The sequence below is a fragment of the Pezoporus flaviventris genome, unplaced genomic scaffold (genome assembly GCF_033815535.1).
Source record: "Pezoporus flaviventris isolate CSIRO_AGI_PZ_B2104156 unplaced genomic scaffold, CSIRO_AGI_Pfla_v1 ptg000001l, whole genome shotgun sequence".
NCBI lineage: Eukaryota > Metazoa > Chordata > Aves > Psittaciformes > Psittacidae > Pezoporus > Pezoporus flaviventris.
The window spans coordinates 54,766,257-54,788,272 of NW_026892549.1; the positions used below are offsets into that span (position 1 = coordinate 54,766,257).

A 22,016-nucleotide genomic window follows, 5' to 3' on the forward strand; every position below is an offset into this window, starting at 1 on the left:
ATCTAGTTCCAACCCCCCTGACATAGGGGTTTAATAACCAGAGCACTCATCACACATACACTAGCTAGACAGATGGTCTGTTTGCATGTTTCCAGTTTTTCAAGGTAACAAATGTTTCTCTTGTGGTCCTTCTAGATACGATGAAAACGGGATGTATAGGTGAGCTTCTCTTCTTGCTCTCTCGCTTTGGGGCATACAGGTTCCTTGGAGAACTTTGGTGTGTGAAATGGACGGACATATGTATGCATACAGTCATAACCTATTTTTCTAACATAGACATTCCACTAACAGTCAGTTTCATAACTTAATTTTTAGTTTCTCAGGCGAGTAGCGGTACAAAAAGAAATTGTAGGTTTTTTTTATTCATTCAACCTTTTATTACTTTCCTATCACATTTGCTTCATTTGCTAATGCTGGCTCTGGATGCTCTATTTGTGATGTACTTATTGTATAAAACCCTCAGCTATAGTGAAGCTTTAGGTAGTGAAAGTCCTTTCATAGAGTTTTTGATTGCAGATTGAAATAAAACATGCTCTTAATGAATGGACAGTTTTGTTCTTTAGATGAGATGGTTTTTCCTTTATTATAAGTGGCATCCATTAACATCTAGATTTTCTTGGAAGGAAAGAATAGCTGTGTAAGTTAGAGAGAAACTGACACAGGAAGTCTTGTTGAGTTGTGATGATAAAAAAATACTGAAATAACTTAGATTTATTTTTGAGTTATGAGTGCTTTGAAAATGTATTCATTGCTGTTACCAGTAATGAATATGTAAGTTGCTATTCCAGAAAATACATGACTAGGTTGCTTTTCCAGTTCATGTTAATTTTTCTAGAAGGAATGAACTACTGTAAATAATCAGTCTTATACCTGTACATGGAGGGATATTTGCCATAGTATTCAGCCAGTTCTGGTTTTCTGTATAGGTTTATCTTTATTGATTTAACTACATTGGAGGACTTCGAGTAATTAAAATATGAATTCCCATTGCATTGTGTGAGTTACGTGACCTCATAGTAAATTACTAACAGTTGGCTATCAAGATCTCTCTACATTAGATAATTCCTGTCTATTGGCTACTTACTGCCATGGTATCCAATACTTTTGTCAGCGATACTTCTCTTTATAGTCTTGTGCTTTCTTCCTTTTTAGGATCAACCCCTCACATTTTACTTCTGATTTTGTTCAGTTTGTATTTTTTAGGTACTGTGGGTTTCATGTTTGTACAGTGGAAATAAGTTGCCTGAGTAAGAAATGCTGTGCAAGGCATGAAGTGCTATTTTAACAGTTACCAGCTCTGACAGCACTGTAAATCCTCATGGAGCAGTCTACAAAATTAGCTTTGCAAACCTTTTCTTGGGTAATTTTTATTAATGAGTGCAGTGGATGTGTAGGCAAAATGTTCCATCCTTGAATGGGTGACCACAGCAATCTCTCTTTCCAAAGTGAGGTCAGGTAGTACATTTAAGTGATGTTAGCAACACATTAGCACATTCTGTATTGGAAAAAAAAAACTAGGCTTAAAACAAGGTAAAACCATGTTGACTCTAAAAGACAATATCATTATGCAGCAGTGGTAACAAAAATGAATGCCACTGTTTAAACCCTAGCATAAATCTCCAGTTTGTGCTGATCTTGGAGATTTTGAAATCCCATCTGATTTGTTATTTGAGGGCATAGCTGTTCAGAAGCCAGCTTTGTGCTTGCTTTGTAATTGCTCTTTATCAGGCAATTGCTTCCATTTCATAACTGCAGAGTTGGTTCTACATGCTGGATTTAAGCTTCCAAATGATCAGCATTCTGACATTTGACATTAAGCGGTTGACCCTTAGTGGGTAAGAGGAAAAGCTAAAAACTCCCAGTGTTCATAGCACTGATTTTAGTGTGATATTACTTCTCCCCGTCTTAACTTGCATCTTCAACCCCGTGGTTGGAAATGTTCTCAGGTTTAAAGGCAAATTTCTAAAGCACATGGGCTTTGATGCTATGTGGATGCAATATTTTGCATTGTGGGTTATCCTTTTATCTTAGTGCATCTCCTGAGTCCCTAAAATGTCATGCAGCCTCTGTTAAAACATGGGGTCTCTAATCTTTGCCTTCCTCATTGCGGTTTTTGTAGGGGTACGAGCCTGTCTACGGACCACAGCTCGAGAACAAGAAGAGAAGTATGAAATTCAAGGTGGCCCACAAAGAGGCCGGCTCAACAGAGAACACCTGGTAGGTTTTATCGCTTGAGACAGATTATTTTAATGACCTTTGGTTCATGCATTTTTTTTTTGCCCTTTGCCACATGTAAAAGTGCAGTAGATGTAAAAGTTTAATGTGGTCTTGTACAGAAATTTGATTACGTGCAAGGTGATGGAAAGAACTGCGAACACCCATAAAGCTGTCATTTTGCTCTATTAATAGATATGTTGCTATAACCTTGTCAGAGGCTGCGCTACACTCATGGAAAAAGCTGTATGGGACCGGAAGTGATGCTGCATCAGCCTTCTCTCTTCAGCTTTAGAAGCCTGTTGAAATTATCTGAGGAAAGAAAAAGGGGTTTATTACTTCTTGTTTCCATATAAGGCCACTTTTATATTTAACTGGCTTAGTTTCTGGTTACTTACTGGATTACACTAAAAACGTTCATTAAATGTATTGTAACAGTAGTTGTACAGAGTTGTAGCTCACCGTTCAAATCCTTTTATGCTGGAAAATATTTGAACATAAGCAAGAATTTGCCATGTAAGCAAGCTTTTCTTGATTGCGTACTTACACTGAGGATGGTACATAGAATCATAGAATGTTCAAGGTTGGAAAGGATCTTAAGATCATTGGTTCCAACCCCTGTGGCATGGGTTGGGACTCTTCTAGCTTCCTGTATTGATTATTTTAAATGATGTCTTTTTGTAGGCACTGATTATTCCTTTCCACTGTTTTCCAGTGTGCTCAGTTGTGATGACCTGTATTTATACTTCCTTTTTTTTTTTTTTCTTTCCTTCCACATAGCTGCCTAAGTTGTTTGATGGATGTTATTTCTATTTCTTGGGATCTTTCAAACATCACCAGAAGAGTGACCTTGTGGAGCTGGTCAAAGCAGCAGGAGGACAAATTTTGGTTAGACAGCCAAAACCAGACAGCGATGTGACGCAGACAATAAACACGGTGGCATACCATGCAGAATCTACTTCTGACCAGAGATTTTGCACTCAATATGTGATCTATGATGTATCTTCTAAATTCAAGCCGGAGAAAATTCGTCAAGGCAAAGTCTGGATGGCCCCCTCCAGCTGGCTTATAGACTGTATGATGTCATTTCAGCTCTTGCCTGTAAAATGAATATCCATCTCATGAGCAAGGTTTTGAAATGTGGTGGGTCTGGAGCAGTTGGAACACTTTGGTAAACATTGTTCTGCAGCTATGATCTGTGTTTTGCTCTTAGGAATACAGGAGAGATCTGACCATTTCAATGAGTTGCTAAAATCACTGAAGTGCTGGAATAAGAGAGATAAATATACTGCATTGACAAATGTGCCTTGGGTTCTTTAATATGCTTTGGTTTTGCATTTAACTGTAATAATCACTGACATTTTGCAACTAAGATTGTGCATAATGAAACCTTTTTCATTCTTGATTAGAACCATCCCTTTGTAAGTAATAGAACATGACCCCATTTATTTTGTGTTTAATATCCATTGACAAGGATCTGCTGTATGCGTTCTCATCTGTCAGATGAGACAGGAAAACATCCTGCAGCTGGATTTTGAAGGAAATTCTTGGCATGGGACAAGCCTTATAGAAATTGGAGTTGAACTAATGGCCTGAATTTGTTTGAGGCAGATGATTTTGAAAACAGGGTCTTTAAAATTTAATCTTGGTCTACAATTCCTTATTAGAGGAATTCCTTATTCACGTCTGTCCTCTTTCACACTTGTAAATGTGTAACTTAAACTCTATTCTATTTTCTGAAGATTTTTAAGCGTCAGGATCCATATTTAATTATAATGAAAAATATTTCTGTAAGTATCGATGGTTACTATCATGGTTGCTTAAAAAATTAATGCTCAAAAGAATTGTGCCTCACTCTGCACAACTATACTTAAACTTAGCTGTCTACATTGGAGCAATATTTGATTCTTTCATATTTGTTAGAATATTTCTCATAATTGATCATAAGTTATTGTCAGACTTCTTCACTCTGTGCTCTTATGTAATGTCATGCATCTTTTGTATTGTCTGTGAATTCATAACTGAAAAATGGTGTCTTGTAATAATATATAATGACAATGGTGGTTGTGGGATAAAACAAATTTTCTTGTATTTTGCTCTTGTATTGCTTGTAATAATTAAAGCTTTTGGTGCAAGTAAGCTTGGAGTATCCTATTACATGAGCTTAGCTGCAGAGTAAGTGCACAGTGCATATATAGCTCAACAGGTAAATGGAAATGTAAGTACTTTCCTGTGAACTTGATACAGCTGTGAAGACAGCATATCCACTTGCAAGAGCAGCTCTTCAGTGTGAGAGTTGTTTTCTGTAACCATTGCCATTTTAGATCCTATGCTGATTTTCAATATGCTGTGTAGAACTCTTAGAACTGTACACTTCAGGTGTAAAAGGTTTAGTCTTCAATAGGATCTACTAGACTTCAGTAGCTGGAGTATCTTGATCTATCACTTGTGCTACACTCAGTCATTGCTCTTCACTAAATGCAGTTCTCAAGTACTTGCACGTCTGTGTGAGCGAGCAAAAATGCCACGAGGCTCATTAATAAATGGAACAACCCATGGTATTAATGTTTGGGGGTTTTGTGCAGATAAATACTGGCAGCAGATAAGGTTCTGAGTCAGTACTGCATGGACTTGGTCATTTATTTGAGCAATTGTTGCACATTTTAACTTGGCATTTCATAGCACATCAATGTACCGGCTGTAGTATTCTTTGCACAAGTAACAGTGGATCTCTGCAAAATTAAGAATGGAGCTTTTCTGCTGTGTACCAGGAAGACATTTGGCCCATCAATAATACTGCTCTAGGTTCTAAAGTAGAGGCAGCAGAGGGACAGGTTTTAAGAGCCATTGTTCCTTGGCAGCTGAATAGAAACTCTGTTAGAAAATTGCCATTAATTTTTTTTCTTTAATCTTCTCATTCAAATGAGGTCAAGATTAACTCTGGCCCATTCCTTCAGGTCTCAGGAATTCAGCTTTTGAGTGTGATCAACTTGTGTAAATGGACATGCTTAAAGAGCCTCACAGAACCACAGGAGGTAGACCTTGATGCCGGAGCTACAGCAGGTGTCAAACACTGTTGAAGCAACAGGTAAGTACACACACAAAAAGAGATCAGTGACACAGACCCTGCTTAATTCACTCTTGCTAATTGTTGAAGCCAGAGGGGTAGCATTTGATAAAGCATGTCTAAAAAGGTCTTGTAGTAAAGATAAATCAAGTCCCTTAATCCACTGGATTAGTTTTGGCTCATGAAAGCAAAGGTATAGAATCATGAGGCATGTGGTGAAGGGTGTGTAGGGATCATTTCTCACTGTCTCTTCTAGCCTGAAACCAAGAATGCAGTAAAGGAAGCAAGGAGGAGGCAGGCTTTAAACAGAAGAGGTATTTCAAGCTCTGTGAGCAGAGTTGTGGCACTGACAGCCATAGCCTCTTGTGGGTGCTGTATGCTTTGGCTTAGTCTGAAGCCAGGGAGTAGATGAGTTCATCAAAGCAAATCTGTTAAAGGTTGATAAAGAACTTCAGCTATAACATGAATTTGTATTTGCATTCTTCTGGTAAAATACATACACTTAATGTGCATTGATGATTGGGGCATTTGAAGAGGTAGAAGTCCAAAACTCACATTCTGGATTATAGATGGTTTTGTTACTTATACCTCAAAAATGTTGTGAATCTCAGGCTAATGAGTTATCCCTTAAATTGTACCTATTTATGCAATTATGAATTAGTTCACAATTAATCACTCCAGTACTAATAACATAGCCATATGTTATTCAGTAGCCATATCTGGGGTTCAGTAGTGTCAGCTTTAACATTACTAATTGTTAATAAATATATAGAACACTTCTGAACGGCTGTGGCCTGTAATCTAAGGGAGAATATATGAAGTCTGGCTGGTTTGTTTGCTTTTCTTTGTTGTTGTTTTGTGTGGGGTTTTGGAGTTTGTTTTTTGTGGGTGTGTATTGAAGTGAAAGATATTTGGGAAGAGGTAGCCTTCTTGCATCAGTGTCCTAGGTAGATCCCAAGGAATATAACCACAGAATCCTAGAATGGTTTGGGTTGGAAAGGACCTTAAAGCTCATCTAGTTTCAATCCCCCTGGCACAGGGACATCTTCCACTGGACCAGGTTGCTCAAAGCCCCATCCAGCCTGGCCTTGAACATTTCCAGGGATGGGGAATAGTCATGGAATGGCTTGTACTTTGGGTTATTGAAGATAAGTAATTCAAGGGTGGGAACACTAGGCAAGGAGTTGAAGCTGGTTGTATTCCCTGAGGAATTAGGTCCAAACTTGATCTGCAGCAGTTATTTTATTCTGCATTCTTTTAGTAGATCATCACTATGGCCAAAGAAACTTGCAAATATTCTGGTCCGGACAAAGATGTCTGTATGGAAGCCACAGGCTTCCACCAAATGATCCTTCTTGTGCTTTCTGTGCTGCTTCCCATTCATGTGAGCTAGCTTTACTGTCAGGGGGTTCAGGGATGAGGAAAAAATGGGTTTAGAACTGCCAGGGCTACAGTGCCAGTAGAGCCTCCGGCAGGATTGTCTGTTCTGGCCCATCTTGTGGGTCATCTGAGCTGCCAGCAAAGTCTAGATAGCAGCCTCTTGAGATCTTGTTGAGGACATGTCCATGAAACATGGCAGAGCAAAGCTTTTCTTTTTTCCTCCTTGAGCTGTTTTTACTCTAGTGCTGGAGGATTACCTGGTTTTGCTCTTGGAAATGGGGTGAATTTGGTGTTAAATTAATTGGTATTAATCAGTTTGTCCCTATATCCTGTTTCTGACTTCCTCCCATACTTTGCAAGAAAAAGCAGTTTGATGGCAAGGTTTGAATCTTTCTCTGATACCAAAGCAGACTGCACTGTGTTCCAAAAGCCAACAAAGTAGGCTTAAATATCAGCTTAAAAACTGCAGAAAGAGGTCTTTGGACAGCCAGACAGTATTGGCTAGGAAATGGGCAGTAATGTCTCAGACTAAATGAAGATTCAGCTGTTTTAAATAGCAGTTCAGCATGTTCTATCTTTTCAGACTTGTTTGATTTAAATTAATGGTAGTTAACTAGTGTTAAATTGCCCTTAAAAGCAGAAGAACATTTTGTGTGTAATCAGATGGGGGGAAGGGAGTTCCCACCTTCCTTATTTTCTTCCTACAGAGAAGATGCATTTTCTGTGCTTCAGTTCAATTCCTGGCAGGAGGTCTGGTCTGATGAAGTAGCAGAGAACCATCAGCTCCTGCTGTGTGCTTGAGACACAGCTGTCATTCACCCAGCAGAGATGCTGAGGCAGTGACGGGCTGGGATGTCTGGTACCCATGGTTTTGTTAGGCAGCAGGGGTTGTGATTGTCTTGCTCCAGTGGATGTTGGATGTGTTGTGCACCGCAGTTGGGAGAAGTTAACCATGAAGTGCCACAGTTAGTTGCATTATAGTATCTGTCCTGGATGTCCAAGTGTGTTTAAGAAGCAGAGAGGTTTCTTCCCTGATGGGCACAGCTATAAACCACAGCAGCCCTTTCTCAGGTCTGAGTTGACCTTGGGGTGATGTCTGTTGCAGTCAGTGTGCTGAAGAGCAGTGCTGTGCTATGAGGGCTACACAAGGATGAGTGGTGCTTACCTTCACAAGCCTGTAAGTTAAACAGATGCACAGAGAATGGGGTTAAAATGTGTATTAAAATATAGGATGTGAAGCAACAGCTAAGCTGACTGTCTTGCTCGGCTTGCTGAACTGATCAAAAATTACTTATTTCTTCAGCTAGTGTGGGGCTGGGTTGGTTTCCTCCTGGTTTAGCAAAATTCTCAAGAGTCCAAAAAGTATTTGGCTGGAGGAACAGGCATCAGACTGTCTCTTTTGGCAGTAATCAGCTGAGATTCAGTTGTGACATGAAGTGAGGTTTTCTGATTGACATACACACTCATGCTCTCCATGCTCCCCTGAGGGGGCCCTAGTCTCTGTTTGCGGGGTGCTGGTGGCAGCCTGACCAGGAAAATGGTTCTCTGCTGCTCTGCTGGAAAGGTCAGTTTTGACTAGCTGGTGCCAAGGGAAACGCAGATGAGCTCTAGTTTGGATCCACTGGAATGCGTGGTCTCCAGCAAAATTTTACTTTTCTTCAGCACAAAAGATCTGAAGGAACATTATTAAAGAAAAAGGGGCCTTTTAATATAATTAAATATTAATATAGATAATGCAATCAATGCTGTATTGATTGCATTAGCCACGGTAATGTTTAATTCAATAAGTCTACAGTACTGTTATTTCCCCCCATGTTTATTTTCTGCTGTGCAGCAATGTAATACCCCTATGTTCTGCCCAGCAGTGTCCCCTAGGCTTGATCTAGGAGAGCAGGAAGTGATAGCGTGGGGAGAGGGCAAAGCAGCCAAGCTGTATTCTGGGTTGAACTGCTTCACGTCCCCTCAGAATGATTGTATAAAGTCAGGATCACCTGCGTGGCTGATGCAACCTGGATTCAAAACAGCTACTCTCAGTGGTATGCATAGTTTTTAAAGCCTGCGCAGTCACAATATTGCTATTAATGTCAAAATTGACCATGACCTCCATGTGCTTTCCTTCGGGAGCCTGGGCCCAATGCCATGCTTCACTCTTGCTCTCAGCAGCTGAGTCCTAGCAGGTAGAAGATTTTCTACCCTAAGCTGTTGAACATGTTTCTGAAGGAAGAGGTGCTGGGTTCTGGTTTTAAACTTAGCCAAGCTTGAACAATTTTATCTGTGGTTGTAGGCAGAAGGTTTTTATTAAATTAAGAGTCACAGTTTTCTTTAACTGAAAAATTGGAGGTAGATGTTCTCCTCAGTTTAACCCACTACAGAACAAGTTTTCTGGTCCCTGGTTCTTTGCTTGCTGTGTACCTGTGGAACGAGGTTTGGTAAAAACATTCATGAGCAACCTGGAATAAGCAGTGTTCAAGGCCAGGTTGGACAGAGCTTTGGGCAACATACTCTAGTGTGAGGTGTCCCTGCCCATGGCAGGGGGGTTGGAAATGACCTTAAAATCACCCAGTTCCCAGGTTGGAACTGGGTGATCTTAAGGTCATTTCCAACCCCAACCATTCTAGGATTCTATGACTTTTGGCTTCTGGTTTAAAAAAAAAAACTGCTTGAGGAAATCAACCCTGACTCAATGATGAGAGGTGGAGAAACTGCTTACACTGGGCTCAAAGTTGCTGTAGTCTGTGCAGCAGCACACATTCTTGTGGTGTTTCTGCAACTCATGAGGGGTTACTTATCCTGTGAGAGGTAACAGCTTAGGCACCCAGAGGATGGAAATAATCATGTTGGTGCTACCCAGTCCAGCACAGGAACTTGGGAAGGAGCCCATGTGGAGTGGTGTTGCACTGCCCACCAGCCAGGCACCCAGAGTGGAAGGCTGTGTTGGATCAAGCAAAGCCATTTCATCTACCTTACCACAGCCTCCACCAGAGTGCTGTGCAATGCTTGCATAGGCAGGCAAGCAAAGGAAGAGAAAGATGCAAGAAAAAGCCAGTGTTTCTGGCAATGGGAGAGGTTTATGCAGGTGCTTCAAAACTCTGACTTTGAGGTGGGCAACAACATTCTCCTGCAAAAAGGGCAGCTGCAAAGTTCAGTTTCCAAATCTTCACCTCTCCAGGCCCTTCTTAGCAGGGTTTCTCTGCCTGAAACAAATTGGAGAGCTCTCTTTAATCATCTTGAACTTGCAACCCCTTCTGCATGGGTCTCTGTCCCTGCTGTGGCTGCTTCAGATTTTTGCAGACTTTTTTACTGCATTATAACATTTACGCACCATGGTGCCCAGACGTTTCCTTCTAATGGGTTTTGCATTAGTAGCTAGTATCGGGAAATCTAGTACCAAAAGGTTAATGTACATCCATTAGTCCTTTTTTCCCCCCCTTCTTCATGTGCTAGTAGAAGACAACCAATTTCAGTAAATACATTAGGTCTGGAGAGGGTCTGGAAACTCTGTATGTGCAAAGCTGTGAGGTTATTAATATTGTCCTGTCTTAAGTGCTGTAGGTAAAGTGGGACTTGCAGATGTTTAATGATACCTTTCAGGTGTTTTCCTCATAAAAGGAGCTGGGTTTTTCTGAGACCTGTTTTTTTCATCAAGTGCACTACTTGTTCTGCATCTCCTGCGTTGTGAAGGAAGCTGTGCTTCTCTACCCATGTGCTCTCAGCTACAGGTAAGCTAAGGAGGAACAATGTTAGGGTAGTTCAGGCTGTTGTGTGGGCAGCTGAGCCAGCTTTAACAGCTAGACCATTTCTGGGCCTGCAACAAATGGTTTCCTCCCTCCTCTCCCCATAGCCAGCGTGACAATTTCTGTCCTGCTAATTGGAGCGAAGCTGAACCCTGGAGCGTTTCATTGCATTCTCTGACCTGCACTTTAGACAAGGTCAAGCTTTTTCACTGAAAAAAATCTATCACGCTAATGACCACAAGAGGCAGGTGCAATGCTGGAGAGGGCTGGCTATATATATGTTCTGCCTCCTCATGTATTTATGATTTGCAGACATTGCCATGTTCTTTAACTGAAACCTTATGTTTTAACTCCTTTGAAAATTAAGAATTCAAGTTGTGATACTCTCACTCTGGATGACTTTGTGTGTATTGGGTTTGTGTGGCAAGGTTTTGGTAGTAGATGGGCTACAGGAGTGGCTTCTGTGAGAAGCTGCTGGAAGCTTCCCCCATGTCTGATAGCACAAGTGCAGCCAGCTCCAAGATGGTCCCCGCTGCTGGCCAAGGCTGAGCCCAGCAGCAATAGTGGTGGCACCTCTGGGATAACATATTTGAGAGAAAGTTACGGTGCAGGAGCAATTGCAGCCAGAGAGAGGAGTGAGAATGTGAGAAACAGCTCTGCAGACCCCAGGGTCAGTGCAGGGGGGAGGAGCTGCTCTAGGTGCAGAAGTAGAAATTCCCCTGCAGCCTGAGGTGCAGACCATAGTGAGGGCAGGCTGTGCCCCACAGCCTGTGGAGCCCACAGTGGAGCAGATATCCACCCACAGCCCATGGAGAAGGAGATATCCACCTGCAGCCCATGGAGCCCATGGTGGAGCAGATATCCACCCACAGCCCATGGAGGACCCCACACCGGAGCAGGGGGATGCCTGAAGGAGGCTTTGACCCCATGGGCAGCCCATGCTGGAGCAGGCTCCTGGCAGGACCTGTGGACCCATGGAGAGAGGAGCCTGTGCAGCAGCTTGCTGGCAGGAGTTGCGACCCCACGGGGGTCCCACGCTGGAGCAGTCTGTTCCCGAAGGACGGCACCCCACTGAAGGGACTCTTGTTGAAGCAATCCATTCCTGAAGGGCACAGGACATGCAGGATGAGGCATGGCTAGCTCACTGCTCTGTGATCCAGCGACTCCTGAAATTTGTTGCTCTTATTTCCCAGTACCATGTTGTTCAGACTGAGGGTTCGTGTCTGCCACTAAAATCTGTGGCTCATGGAGAACATCTGCACTGGTCTTACTTGAGCACTAGGGTGGACATCTCTCTGATGGCCGCTGCAGGATGGTCTACCAGTGTGTGGGGCTCAGTTCTCAAGGTGCAATATCCCCATGCCTCTGATTTTGGCTGTTCTTCTGGTAATCTCTCTGGAGATCACTGGAGGCTCAGTGACTTGAAGATACTCAGACGAAATGGGGGTACACAAAGCTGGGTTGGTGAGCAGCTCTAAGTATGTGAGCTCAAAACACTGCAAAACCCAAGCCAAATGAAAAGACAAAATCCTGTGTGGTTTGATTTCACTTAATGAGGAACTATTCACAGCTTTCCATTTCTGATCTGTATCTTTCCATTTCTATTGTAATGGTAATTACTGTAGCAGTTTATTAACAAAGAAATCATTTGATAGCTTTCACATATTCCCATACTTCAGGTATCTAACAACCTATTGATTCAATAGCTTGGCAGTCTTCCTGACTGAGGAGCTGGAGTTAGATTTTTTTTTTTTTAAAGCACTTTGATCATTTTATACACAAAGGATAATTACTCTGGTTGAAACAAGGGCTGGATTGCAGAGTGATGCAGTCTGCAGTACATTCTGGTGTATGATCCCTGCCGCGCTTGCAGTCAGAGCAAGCACTGTCTGCATTTTCTCATAGAAGGACTTTGAAAACTTGTCACTGGGTTGGATTTCTGATCCCTGGGTCCTACAGTCAGCAATGGAAAGGTATGCACACCTGTAGAGAGGTAATGTCAATATCTGACACGACTGAGCCTGTCTTTATGAAAGCTTTTTGTCTTTGCAGCTGTATGCCCTGCTTGCCACTGGTGCTGTGTGGAATAGGTTTTGCAATAGCAATGTGCTCCCTCACACTGCAGACTCATGACACTGCTGGTTGCTTCAGCACCCCTCCTCTCTCTTTCCAGATGGTTCCTCATGTTCTCAAGGTGTTTGGAGAAATTTTCCCTGACACCAGTTCACACTGGTACAGAAGACCAGGGCCCTGAAGCAACAGCTATGCAGTGTGTGATGAGTGAGTCTGCAACAGTGCATGAGCCCACTCATGGTCCAGCCCCTCACAGGTAACCAGAAGCCAGTCTGCACTGGTGGCTGGTGTGCATGAGATGTGGCAGAGGCTCACAGGGGTGAAAAACAAGGTGGTTCTAAAAGCAGGGCGTGGTGTAGACTGCCTGTGCAAATTACTGTCATGGTTTTTGCAGGTTTCTAGCAAATTTTTCCCAATTATATTGGAGGCCTATTTGGGAATTGTATTTCTGCTATTAAATAGCACAGAAACTTGCCTGGAAAGAGGGCCCAGCTACTTCAGTTAGCCCAAACACCTTCCATCATATCACGAGCCCTTCTAGAAGGAGTAAGGGGAGCAAAATGGATGGAAACTCTCTGCTCTGAGTTTTCTCATGGAGTCTGGAAGGAACAGAAACATTTGACCCCTACAAGGAGAAGCTGCTGCTTGTGTCCTCAGAAGGCTTTTTATGCATGTGACCCTAATGGGCTTCCTAACTTGGTTAATAATTCATCTTCTTCTGAAATGGCCTGGTTTGATCATTCAATGCCTAGGTGACCCTACAACCTATTGGGAATAAGGCACTGATAGAACTTGAATTACAGGTTAGTCATTTTCCCATCTAATATATCACAGACTGAAAGCTTTATGACTTCAGAGCTTACTGTATTAATTTTATGCATGAATGCTTTATTTTTGCCATACGAGATATATCACTGGCTTACTAGAGCAAAATATCATTAGACCTGGAAAGGGATTTGGTCACTTACACTTTGTCACCAAGGATCATTGCACATAGATTATGTAGGGCTGTGCTGTGCCATTTCTCATGTGTTTATTAAGTGATTATAAATACTGAACAGTGTGCCTTCAGGGGACACTTGAGATCTGTTATTGTAGCAATATTTCATTTAGAAAGATGGCACACATGCTGTTATTCGTGCTTTGGGAGGGTCTGTTGAAGGGGTTGTGGGATGTGAAGAGAGAGGTAGCCTGTTCTGCCTTGAAGCAACTCTTGGTTTTAGCTGTTGATTGTTGTGAATCTTCTCTCATCCTGGTGGCACATCCTGGTGGCTTGTGTCAAGGACAGGATCCCGAGATACCCAGGATGCAACCCTGCCTGTGTCGGAGCCCTTGACTACATCACATTGAACTACTTTGGGTCCATAGGTTTTCTGTATCTCAGTTCAGGATGTCAGTCTTGAAAACACCACAAATTTGACTTTTCAGAAATGCTAAGCTCTCAGTGTTTGTTGTTTCAATACAATGAGTGGGTTTTTTCTATGGACCCATAAAAATCAGCTGTTTGTCCTCAACATTAAACCTAGCTCTGCAAAAGCCAGAGAAAAAGAGCTTGTGGACATACCAGTGGCTGAGGGACAACTCTGACCAACTTCTTGAGGCCTTGATGCCATTTCCCACAGCCCAAAGGTGTGCAGGAGTCCACCTCAGAGCTCTTCCACTCCTTAATCACCAAGACCAAAGAGCAGCCCCAATCTGCAGACTTGGCTTTTCATTTGCTGCCCAGGTTGCTGGTAAGCTGATGTCTTGAGTCAGGTTTTCAGAAGAGCTCAGTTCCCATCTGGTCACTGCAATAGGTTTGATTTTTCCACCAAAAAGTTAACTCGTAAAGCATCTGCAAGACAGCTGGTAAAGGCTGGGCCTCTTCTGGAAACTGATGTGTCTTTAAGTCCCTTATTTTAATTTAAAAATTTATATTAAATTATTTCCTGCTGGCTATGTAAAGCACAACCTGAAAATGCATCTCGTCTATGGATTTCCACTATAACTGAACAACACAGGCCCACTTTTGATTAAGTGATCCTTAGAAGAAAAAAAAACCCAAACCCATGTTATCTGCCTCTTAAATGTTAATTAAGAGGCAGAATTTAAATGCTTCCATGATTCATTAATGAAAAAGACCAAGATGAAGTAGGTGAGCAGTAAAGAGCTGCATAAATTCACCAACAAAACTGATAGAAGCCAGCAACTCTATTCTGAGACTGCAAACACAGGGAAATGGGGTAAAAATGATTTGTGACCAGGAGGAGGAAGAATTTCCTTGTGTTACATGACTGCATGCTTTTATTAGTTTGATGATGTACAGTGGGACTATTTATCTTGGAAATGGCTTTTTGGTTAACATTTCATTTTCCTTCCCAAACTTAGTGATATGAAGCACAGTTCTCTGCAATTGGCTATCCCCGGACTTTATTAATACCACTTGTTGTTGTTGTAAATGATCTATTGCAGAACAAGTAATAAAGCTCCTGTTTTGCAAGTAAGCAAGCCCTCACCCTTTTGGGGGAAGAATGAAAAATTTGTTAATAAAAAATAGTAAGAATGAAACTCATAATACATTGCACTGATAGTTATATCACTTTTATGCTACATGCTTCTCTTTAGGAATTTGAGGCCCTGCACTAATTTAATATCACTAAATTGGCCTGGTTTTGGATGTGATCTATCCTATCCTATTGCTCTGCCAGCCGCTGCCACTTCAATATTACACAGTGCATCCAAATAAGAGCGTCTGGGAAAGTACCAAGTTCAATTTTACCTGCAAAAGGCATGAGTTTCCAAGGTCAGAGAGGTGGTGCAGATTAGCCAGCATCTGCTTAACATACGCTTATCACCAAGTTTATCACCAAATCAAGCCTTGTTGCTCGTACCCATGGGAATAATTCCCTGTGGTGAATGGAGCTATAAATTTCAGGGCTGGGGAATAGCAAGAGACTCCTGGTGTTGCTGGTGCTGGGTGCAGCATCTTTGCACAAGGCCAAGTTATTCCCATTCATCTTTTCCAGGAGCAGATTCTGGTGTAAGTTTATGCTTGTTGGAAAGAAAGGTAGCTCAGGTGTTTTCATGTATCTTTCTTTTTCATGTTTTCTATCCTTAGTTTCTCTTTTCTCTGTTTAGGAAACATAAAAGTTGCGATACCTCAAGATTTCCCTAGGGCAAGGCTCCAGCACTGCTGCCCACTGGTTCCCCCTGCATGTGGAGCAAAATGTTTGCTGTATGTTACATTCCTACAGGTGGTTTTATTCTGTCTCAAAAACTAAGACCAAATGCCACTTGTGGGGTAATACTAATTGAAAAGTGTATCTGACAAAATGACGGAAGAAGTCTGTAGTGCACATGGATTGCTTTAAATCTCTTCTCTACCCTGCTCAAAGCTGGAGGAGGTGAAACTTTTTCTTGCTGGGGTAACTCCTTCAAAGCATGTGTGTCTGCTTCACTGGTCAGAAATTCAAACACGCATCCACCTATATTTCTATTTCTACACTGACCTACTCCTCAGGATCTTGTCTCCCGTCCTGCAACTTCTTATTTCTGCTCTTAACATGGTTTCACAGAAGAAAATTCCTGTATTTCTGCTCCAAGGCATCACAAATCACTGGTAGCATATAAACACATTGGGTGAGTTTGGCCTAGGAAATGATGGGTTTTGTTTGTGATCTTTCTCAGATCCAGTAGGATAGAGCCCTGGTTGCTGCTAACAATTTTGGCGAGAGGTGCCCCTGCAAATGATGCATCAGACCCCAAGATCCAGCTGGATGGGGACCAGTCTTGTATCTTCTCAGAAGCAACCAGGAGGAGCAGGCAGGGAAACCCTATCGTCTCTTGGGATTTAAGGTGTCTCCAATTTTCACGTGCTGTCCACTAATCCAGGGAAACTCTTATCATTAGGGAGATTTTAAAGATTGTCCTACATACCTCCTGCTCCTTTGCCTAAGGCACCTGAACCTCCTTCCATTTGTTTTTCATGCTGCTGACAAAATCAGTGGGATTTAGGATGTTTTAAGTAAAAATATGAGGGCTAGAACATCCTGTAGAGCTTCACAGTATGATAACAAATGCTCTTGCTTTCCAGGCATGTCTCCATTTGCTTTCTTTTCATGCTGGTGGGACAAGGAGGGGCAGTGCTACTCTTTGTTTAGAAATGCAATTAGCCCAAGTGTACAGGCCTGCAGCAAGCCAAGTGGATAACCTTGAATCCAGAAAACGTTAGAGGAAATTTAAAGCCATCTGCAGCTCCAATGGGTCCCCATGCACCCCTTTTGTTCACAGTTTCTATTCATGCTGATAAAGTGCCAGAAGATATGCAATACAATGGGAAATTGCTTCTTTGGGTATCATAGCATCTTGACTTAGAAGTGCTTTAACCTTGGCCTCATGCTTCCTGCGGGGCCTGTTGTCTTTGCTGCACAAGTACCAACACCAGCCAGGAAAGTGCAGGATTTTTCATCTGAGTAAAATTAAAACCTGAAGCCTTTACCATCCTCTCGATGCCAGACATGCTCTACCTGCATTAACTTGAGCTTAATGGACTGCAAAACGAGTGTTTCTGTGCATATGGGAGTGGGTTATTTCCAGGAGAGCAAGTTTTTATCTCTTCCCTTTCCCAAAACTTTTGTCTTTTTAAAAAAAAGAAAAAGAGAAATGGCAAATATAGCTAAATCATAGGCACACAGCTGGGCCCTGGGAAATCCAGAAAACTGTTTGAGCAATGCACAGGTTGCATCCCTCAAGCCAGCTAACTAATGCAAAGAGCAAAGATCACCAGTCCCTCTCCATTAAACTGAAATATTTTTATTAACCGAGTTCTTGATGGCAGTGTTGAGGATGATGTAAGTATTTCTCAGCAGACCAGCTGAAAACCTCAACCTGGTTTCATTGCAGACTCTTTTGAAGTCCTTCAAGGTAGGACCCAAAGCTCTGAAAGCTGGATCACATGAGCTCCAGCCACCCCAGTGCCTGGCACACTGGCTGCATAGCCAGTGGTAGGATGCTCCACCTTCACAGCCCACTCCAAGGCATGGAGTGCATTCTCTCACTCTGGTCACCATGCTCCATCTCTGGCAGTGTTCAAGGCCAGGTTGGACAGAGTCTTGGATGACATGTTTTAGTCTGTGGTGTCCGTGCCCATAGCAAGGGGGGTGGAACTAGATGATCTTAAGGTCCTTTCCAAACCAAACCATTCTATGATTTAAAGGGAGAATGTAAAATCCTGGTGAGCCCCATTTTTCACCTACTTCCTTGGAGTTTTGCCTTCCAGTTTCATATGATTTTTCCAAAACTCCCTAGACTGTGATTTAGCTGTTTCTCCAAACACAGAGGCAAGCCACCACTGAAATATGTGAAGGACAATCTGTGTAGGTAACACGATAACCCCTATGGGGAAGCAAGGGTTACCAGGGAAGAATGGTCTGGTGGTTTCTCTTTGAGCTTTCAAAGGTTATCACTATAAGGAAAACAGCAGAGTGAAACACTTTGTGTGATTGTGTGTGTGTTGTAATGACCAAAAATAACTTGACTGTGTCCTTTCCAGTGCCAGATGCCTTACAGTCTAAATGAGCATCTTCAGTAGTGGCATTAATTATTATTGAAATCCTGCAAGAGCAGGATCCACTGAAACAAGTCTAGCGCTCAGGCTTGGTCTTTCTCTCCCTTCTCTCCCCCTTCTGAAGCAGACATCTGAAAAGGGCCCTTACACCTGACTGGTCCACTGGAGAGACTGTGGGACTTATGCTGAGCCCTGTGCTGTTCAGGTGAGCAGAAAGCACTCTGGATTGCATGGAGAGCACAGCTCTGAGCGTGCAGATGGGGTCAGGCATGGGTACCAGCACGAGGGATGCTGCATGAGCTGAGGATCAGAAAGATTGTGTTGGGAAGGCTTTCCTGATACTGTCAGGTAATGTCTTTTGGTGCTGCTCTACCCACCCTCTTGCCACCTTCTATGGAAAGCCCAACGCCAAGAAAATATTGACAAGCAGCTCCCAGGGGTGCAGATAACTTTAATAAGTGACCCCAAGGGAACCAGCCTGGTCAGAGGTCACTGAATCCTTGAGAAAGAGGAAACTTCCTCCGGCTCTTGCTGAATGGCCTTTGATAGCACTCAAATGACTGCCTGATCTGAAAGATGAGGCCATCTGTGCAGATGGGCGCAACCATCACCTGTCCGTCTGCCTTGCTGGGGGTTACTCAGCAAGGAGTCCTCAACTGGAGGACACCAGCCAGTGCTGGTGGGGACACTGGCTTGTTCTGTGCCATCCCAAAGGAGCCTGACTTGGCTTTCTTGTTGGGTTTTGACTTTCCTTTCAATTTCCTAATGCGTAGTTATCACTGTGCTGGGTTTGCATAGCCTGTGTCCAGAAGCATGACACATCTTGGCAATGGCTCATTCTTCACTGTCCAGGGCCGCTTATAAATAAAGCACACATATTTGCACATAAAGTACAGTAAGGCCCCAAATAATATTTTATATGGCTGATCCTTTGGGTACATAAGGGCCTCTGATTGCTGTTTACCAATGGGATATTGGTGCTGGCCTGCCTGCTTCGCAGACTGTTGCCATGCACATCCATGGATACAGGAAAGTGAACTGCCAGAAGGAGCTATTCAGTAAGCAAGGGCAGTTACCTGGGTTAAGATGATATGCTGTTGGGGTTTCTGTGGATCTCAGGTACTTCTTTGTTCCTGTGTGAAGCTGCTGGAAAAAAATACTAACCATCTATTCTGTGCTCATCTGCTATTTATTTGGATGTCAGTCTGTGGCCACATTGGTTAAAGGGTTTCCAGGCTCATCTTCCGTCTAGGTGGCTTGGAAGGTGGACCAAACTCATGCTTGTCCTATATGATCCGTGCCTTGAGAAACCCCTCAAAGAGAACTTGGCATCACCTTAGTATGTGAACTGAAATAGTCATGTTCCCAGAGCTCCTGTGTTCACAGAGAAGTACTTGTTGCCATGTTGTGTTGACGTTGTCCCATACTGGGCATATTTGGATGCAAAACTGCCCCTGCAGCCTGTGTCAGTGGGTTGTGCTGGCTCTTCTGGGAGCACACAGGAGGAGTGTGGCTGAGTTGGGGACATGAACTGGCATCTTCTGAGAGCAGGGCTCTTTGAGATACTGAAGTTAGTCATGGTAAAAGGATATTTTCCCTTAAAAAAAAAACCAAAAACAAACAACAAAAAAACCCAAAACTCTGAGAATGTAGGGATTATATTTGCAAATACAAATAAATACATATGGTATGTTAAATATATAAGTACAGGCACTTAATGTCTTTCCATGTGCTCTATTCTATTCCCTGTGTTAAGAAAACTAAGCTTCTACACTAGAAAATAAGGTGGAATTTTGATAAATTTTTCATCTTCTATATTGACTTGCTGTTGCAAACCCATGTAATTCTGCTATATAAAAGGCATTCATTTGCATTCACATGGGTCCTCTTTTCCCTTTAACAGCCACCAAAGAGAGACAAATTATCGCTTACACTGTGCTAGAAGCCAAGGATTTGCTTTTTGCCTTTACATTTAGCAGGGCTGTGGCTGTATTGGGGTTGTCTGGGAAGCCATGGTCATGTCAGATGGGACTCAACTTGTTACATGCCGCTGCAGCCGTTATATGCTGCAGATTCAGGAGCTGGTGCTCAGCATCCCAGTACTGCATGGAGCCTTCTGGGTGGGGTGGTAGGATGGAGAGTAACCAAAATCCTGCCTTAGCCTGCTTTTGAGTGTTCCTGCAGGCTCCTGGAGGAGAATGACATTGCCCTGCCGATGCGTCACCAGTAATGGGGAGCCAAGACAGTTTCCACCACCCTGCCTAACCCCCCGGATGTGCAGGAAATTATGCTGTAGTTATAAAATAATCTTGGGTAATGGCATATTGATGAAGGCAGGGAAAAGGTGGTGTCTGGGAGTGGGTTTTCTTCCACCTGGAGAAGGGAGGCTGTGTACAATTGCTGCGCTTGGAGGGGGGTGTCAAAAAATGGCATCACCTTAAAGTAAGACTTGGGTGTAAAGCACCCCAGGAGGAAGGATCATACTCTGGCTCTGGGTGTGTTTCTTCTGCAAAATTCACTGTGACTCATCCTGAAGGTGTTGCCTCTAAGCTATCTGCTTTTTGACCCACTCTTTTGTTCCAATTAGAGACCATTTGGTTCCCTTTTCTATCCACATCTCTTAAGCCGTATCATTTCTATCTCCCTTTATGCTGTCCTTTTTATCCTTCATATTCCTAACCCATCATCTCCACCTTCCCCCACATTCTGCCCTACCAAGCCCCCTACTCTTTCCTCTACCCCTCAACACCTTCCCTTTGTCCACCTTTCCCTCTTTTCCACTGCCCATAAATACCTCTTGTATTTGCAAGAACGTCAGTGTGGGGAGATGGGAAGGACAGTGCCCGTGGAGTATGCTGTGCTGCCCCATCTAATAACATATGTATCAGACACTTCTCCCTTGAGATTGCAGCCTCTGGAAGCCCAAGACAAACCTTTCAACAAGATTAAAGAGATGGTATTAATTGTTATCGATCATGGGTCAACAAATTAAATTGCATCTGCAACTGCACCTCTGAAAGGTCTAAATAAAAAAGGTAGTTAATGGGTCTGGCTGGCCCAGAGCTGTGATTAATTAAGGGGAGAAATGAACTACAACATTAAAAAAAAGACAGAAAGGAGGTGATTGAGATCAGGCTGAAGTCCTTTGGCGTGTCAGGTGAGCACTCAACAGCATTTCAGTTCTGGATTCACCCTGCCTGGCCTGAGCCAGGCTGCTACAAAGCGGAGCTGGTGGCAGTGATTTTAGAGACTCGTGCTCCAATTGCCCCAGGTGCTGTTGGAAACACTGCACACCCAGGAGTGGCAACTGTTCCACAGAGACCCTCAGAAAAGCCAGTCTGTGCCCGTTGCTCCTCCCTGCTATCCCACTTTGGTGCTCAGGGAGAACTACACAATCCCTCAGTGGGACCGTGTGCCTGATGCCCCTGGATTTGGGGGAATCAGATCCCTTCTGCCATCTGAGCCAGCACTGATGGGGACCTCACAGAAATATCTGATGGAATCTGCAGGGCTTCCTCCTCATTTCACCCAAACATGCTCAGTTCACTGTGTGTGGTCCCTGAGGCATCCCTCAGCCAGCAGCTGGAGTTTTATCCCATTTGTTTCATGGACTCAATGCCCTGGAACAGCAAAGGGGAAAAAAGTAGCATCCCCCTGGTGTTCAGGAATCCCTGTAGGTAATGCTCTTTCAGCTCTCATCCAGCATGGCAGCCAGCACCACAGCATCCCTGTGGGAGCGGGAAGTAAAGTACTCCTGGGTGGGAATAAGGGTGCCACTGCAACTCCTTGGGAAATAATGATGAAGCACAGCATGGAATAGAGATGGTGCTTAATTAATAGTGAAGAAAATAATATGCGGGATGTATAGTGCTGTACTTGTTCCAAGCACTGTACAAACATTAACTACAGTAATTAAGCTGTAATTAATTAGAGTAACTACTAATCAGTATAAATAATGATGCATCTGGAGGTACCAAATGGAGTTTGTGAACTGAAAGCAAAT

General features: G+C 43.0%; 1 protein-coding gene across 1 annotated transcript in view; it reads left to right on the forward strand.

Annotated features, from left to right (window-relative positions):
• Positions 1-3,702, forward strand: part of BARD1 (BRCA1 associated RING domain 1) — a 46,475-nt gene extending 42,773 nt beyond the window's left edge. Inside the window, exons 10-11 of the mRNA XM_061458167.1 lie at positions 2,120-2,217; positions 2,995-3,702. Of these exons, the coding sequence (XP_061314151.1) occupies positions 2,120-2,217; positions 2,995-3,324 (428 nt within the window). The 3' untranslated portion in view covers positions 3,325-3,702. The remainder of the gene's footprint in view (positions 1-2,119; positions 2,218-2,994) is intronic.
• Positions 3,703-22,016: the final 18,314 nt, after the last annotated feature.